This window comes from Pteropus vampyrus, unplaced genomic scaffold (genome assembly GCF_000151845.1).
Source record: "Pteropus vampyrus isolate Shadow unplaced genomic scaffold, Pvam_2.0 Scaffold196, whole genome shotgun sequence".
NCBI classification, from domain to species: Eukaryota; Metazoa; Chordata; class Mammalia; order Chiroptera; family Pteropodidae; genus Pteropus; species Pteropus vampyrus.
Genome location: NW_011888977.1, coordinates 2,070,964 through 2,075,719, shown reverse-complemented (window position 1 = coordinate 2,075,719; position 4,756 = coordinate 2,070,964). Strand labels below are relative to the sequence as shown.

General features: G+C 61.8%; 1 protein-coding gene across 1 annotated transcript in view; it reads left to right on the top strand.

The window, feature by feature from the left end:
* The first annotated feature begins 243 nt into the window (after positions 1-243).
* The window catches only part of CDH15 (cadherin 15), a 20,800-nt gene continuing 16,287 nt past the window's right edge, over positions 244-4,756 (top strand). The window contains exon 1 of the mRNA XM_023537702.1: positions 244-465. Coding sequence (XP_023393470.1) covers positions 424-465 — 42 coding nt within the window. The 5' untranslated portion in view covers positions 244-423. The remainder of the gene's footprint in view (positions 466-4,756) is intronic.

Below are 4,756 nucleotides of genomic sequence, written 5' to 3'. Positions count from 1 at the left end.
CTCGGCGCACACGTGCTGTCACTCATCCCAGGCCTCGCTCCGCCTCTCTCCCCAAACTGGGGCTGTCATTCAATACTGACCAGGTCCCCCGCCCCATCCAGCGCACAAGTTGTCACTCACTCGGTCCCGCCCGCGCACTTGTGCTGTCCCTCAGCACCAGGCCCCGCCTCCCGCCCCGCCCCGCGCCCATGCTGTTATTTATTAAGCCGGCCCGCTCCACCCCCGCACACGTGCTGTCACTCACTCGGCACCCATCCCGCACACTTGTGCTGTCGTTCAGCGCCAGGCCCCGCCCCGGCCACGTGCAGTCACTCACTACCCACTACCCGCGCACTTGTGCTGTCACTCAACCGGGTTCCCTCCGAGCAGAAGGTGCAGCTCCGCCCGGGGCCGGACACTCTTCCCGTAGCCCTGCCGCGGTCCATGGACGTCGTGCTCTTCCTCGCCCTCGGGCTGCTGGCCCAGGTAAGGCATGGGCGCTGTGCAGGGCGCTCCCTGCCCCGCTACACTGCCCAACGGCGCCTTAGAGTGAGGCACCTCGGCCTCCCTGAGACTACCGTCTCTGGCTGCCTTTGTGTGTGTGGAGGGGGGGAAGGAGCCATGAACTGAGGGTCATGGGATGGATGGGCAGTGCTTTCCAGGGGCACTCTGTGCTGGGGCACTCTGTGCTGGGGCACTCTGTGCTGGGGCACTCTGTGCTGGGGCGACCCAGAGGCGAGTGTAACTACCGGGGCCTGGACTAGAGAGGCAGCCAGGGGACCACTTAGCAGGCCAGCCCCTCCCTCTGCGGTGTGCCCCTCAGCCCTGCCGGGATCTGGGGTAGTCAGCCTTGTGGTGAGGGCAGGGAGAGTGGGAACAGCAAGAGCAGGAGGAGCTGGGAGGCCAGTTTTTCGTGTTCCCTGGCTGGGTTGGCAGGTGACATTCATTATTCCTGGGGGTAGTCCAGGCCCCCTTCTGTGTGCCCTGCTAGCAGGGGCAGGTGAGGGCTCTGCCCTCCAGGAACCCGCTCTCCCTTAGAAGTGCCCTGTGCCCAGGGGAGCCAGGTCCCAGCAGACAGCCCACCACCCTCCACACTCCCCACTGGTCCCTCAGCCTCCCCAAGGAGGGAGCAGGACGGTCCGGTACAAAGCAGCACAAGCCCCACCCCCTCCTTCCCACTATGGGTACATCCTGGGAAGTGCCACATCTCCCCATGCCCTAGGTTGCTGGAGGCGCTAGGCTGTGCTCTGGAGTGGAGCATGTGGCCTCAAGTGTGCCCTCAGTGGCCTCCTGCCCTCTGGGGACTGGGCTGAACCAGGGTCAGAGGCCAGAGGCCAGAGACCAGGGCCCCTCAGTGGTTAGAGTTTCAGGCCCTTCAGGCAGCACTGGATGACAGTGACGAGAGTAGGGCTTCCCAGAACCCACCACAGGGCCCTCCTGAGTCCCCCTAATTTTCATGGACCTCCGAGCTCTAGCTGGCCAGCTCAGGTTTCAGCCCTGGCAGCTGACCAGGTGCCCACCAGCAGGACCCTCAAGCAGCTGCCTGTTCCAGGCACCTAGTCCCATAGCTCTATCCACCTCCTCCCCTGCCTTTGGGCCTTCCCACTGCCCCCCCTCGGAGACAGTGTCCTGCTGCCTGAGCCTCAGCTGCCATGTCCAGCTGGCTCAGCACAGCCTCAGTCACCATCGGCCCAGCACAGCCTGGCTGCCCACGACCTGCTTTCCTCCAGCCCTCTGCTGCGAGACCACCCCCCTGTGGGGCCCAGATGCACCTCTACACTGGGATCCACCCCAGAAAGCTCCATGCCTCCCATGCTCCCTCCCCACTTGACCTAGGAATAGCATTTCTGCCCCAGCACCCCGCCTGGTGTCCACAGGCACATTCCTGCAGACCGGCAACTCTGGGTCTTTGGGTATCCACCTTCCGCTCTGCTGCAGGGAAGGGGGGGTCCATCCCTCTCTGGGATTCCTCTTCCCTCCCCCAGGGCAACTGCAGAATGCCCCCCTACTCTTCCACCCCACCCCCACCCCTGCCCCAGACAGCTGGAGGCTTCAGGATTCAAGCGGTGGGGACCAGCCAGTGGAGGCCTGGCTGCTCAAGTTCCAGCACTCAGCGCTCAAATTAGCTCTGGTGTGAGGGGAGCCTCTCCTGGACCCACCGAAATATGTCTGTCAGGACCCTGCCCACCCCTCCCCCACCTAGCTCAGTTTTCAGACTTCTCTCCTGTCAAGCCATATGGGTCCTATGGCTGCCCCTGGTCGCTAGTTTTTCCATCTCCGTGAGCCCCCGAGGCAGGCCAGCCCCAGCTCAGCAGGGCTTTTTCAGGTGGGCCGGGAGGGGCTGGGGAAGAGGGCGGTTCTGGAGACACAGATCCATTACCTTGGATGAGGCATGCTGCTCCCCTGCTGCGTCCCATAAAATCTCAGTGAGGGGGCTCAGGATGTGTATTCTCAGAACTGATATTTGTCCCCTACCCCACAACCTCCAACCACAGTATCTTCAGTATCAGAGCTTACTCTGGGACCCAACCCCCGCTTCCAGAGTGGCAAAGGGTTTGGGATAACATGGATGATTCAGGGCAGACCTACGCCCTGCTGAAGGGGGCCCCAAGCCTGTGTCCAGCCAGTGAGCCACATGGGCTCCAGAAGGAAGATGGGGCCTCAGCCATACTGCTGGGGGCTTTGCAAAGTGTGAAGACCTCCCAGGGCAACGTGGAAAAGTGCCCAGAACAGGATGGCACCCACGGCAGTGCACCCATCTCCTCCAGTACCGGGTGGGGCTGTCAGCCCCTCGTTAGGGTGACAGTAACCAAGGCAGAAGGGCGAGTTGGCTCCTGGACCACTGTCCTCTTCAGGTGGACTAGAGCCTGGTGACAGTTCGGGTGTGGCAGCTTGTCCCAGCAGAAGCGGGGTAGGCGGAGGAAACAGCTGCCCCTCCCCACGGCCATTTGCCTGGCCATCTTTATTTCCCTGAATCCTGCAGCAGCTGGAGAGGTGGCCGGGGTTTGAGGTGGGGTGCTCTGGGCCAGGCCGACAGCTGGGTCCATTCCTGGCATGCCTGATGCCTGCCAGGCCATCCAGGAATGGGGTGGCCCGGATTCCAGCATGGGGGGAAGGGGTGCAGGCCCTGGAAGCTTGCGGGGAGTCCAGGCCAGGGCTTCTAGCCTTCGACGGCACCTGGCCTCTCCCCAGAGCCCAGGCTCCACCAGGCTACAGGCCTCCTGCCTGGTTCTTAGAATCTGAGAAACCCAGGGCCTAGGCAGTGTTGGAGGGATGTCCCTGCACCCAGAACCCCTTCCCCAAGCTGCTGCTGCTTCTCCAATTCGTCAGGTTTGTCTGACTACACCGGGAGGGGAGCGAAATAGAAAATGCTCACTCTCTTTTACCCAACAAAGGCACACAGCTATGGATAGTGTAGGAAGGGGGGGCCCTCTGGGGAGCTGGGCCCCAATCAGCAAACATCCTGCCCAAGCCCAAGTCTCCTGCCTGCCATTCACCGGGGGGCCACAGATCCAGGAGGGGAAGTGGGGGTCTCCCCACTTTCCACCCTGCCTCCCTAGTTACCAGCATCTCTTTCCAAGGCAGTGACTGTGCAGCCACGCACCCAGCTTTCTTCCCAGGCTCCCGGAAGATGGGCTGTGCCTTACAATACGTTGTTCTGGATGAGAGAAGCAGCGAGCCCTGCGGGCTGCCCCAGGTCCGCAGGCAGCATAGACACCTGCGGAGGGCGAGGGGTAGCTGGCAGGGTCCCTCCAGGGGTTGGCACTTTTTCCTCATTTCTTCTGAACAGAATCGATGCTGACGTTGATGCATTTATCCGGTGCTCAGTGTGTTCTGTCTGGCCCTCACTGCAGGTGCTGGTGTCACCCCAATCACAGAGTTCCCAAGATGTGGAGGAACTTGCCTGTGGAGTGGGAGCCTTGTCAGGGCTGTTCGACCCTGACCCCACCTCTCAGCCCAGTGCCTGCCTGTTTCCCCAGCACTCCCAGGAATCACGTGGGCTCCCGGGCCACATGGGCTTTCTAATTCAGTAGTTCTGGGGTAAACTCGTGGAATTCCTGTTTTAACAACCTCCTCATGCCCCTAGTGATTCTTTGATCAGTCAGGTTTTAGAATCCTGGCCTGTGCTAAGTGCCTCCGCCCCTCTGCATCTCCTGTGCTGTCTGGAGGAGGCACGATCACCAGTCCTATGAGAGGCCAGAGAAGCATCTGGGCAGGAGGTGGGCAGCTGCTCACAGGCCCAGGGCCCTTGCCTGGGTCTGCAGGAGAATTTGTAAGGCGCTTGCCACTCAGCCTGGCTGTAGCAAGTGCTCCGTATGTGGTGGGAGCTTCGTCTCTTGGCAGCCCTTGGGTTGGGTGCCAGGGCTGGGGCGGACCCCAGTGAGGAGCAGTGGCCCTGGTATCTTTAGGGTTGCCAGAGTGTTCTCTCGGGTTCTTGGTTACAGGCAGGCCAAGGAGGGGGCGGGGTGGGTAGCGGGCCCATGACACCCATTGGCTCTGGCTTGGCCAGGGGAACAGTGACGGGGGCAGCATATCTGAGTGCATGTTACTCAAGGGTGTTGTCACCATGCTTGGGGGGAGGGTGGTCTTTGTGAGCTGGCTTTGTCCCTGTGGCTTTGCCCCAAGATCCCCAGGCAGCAACTTCCCCCAGCCGGCCATGTCTTCTGGGAAGGGGCTGGTGAGAGGACAAAGGACAAACTGAGAAGTGTTCCCAGGCTCCGGAAGTTGGCTGCGGCCCGGTCCAGCTACCCCACCCACCGCAGCCTCTGATCTGGGC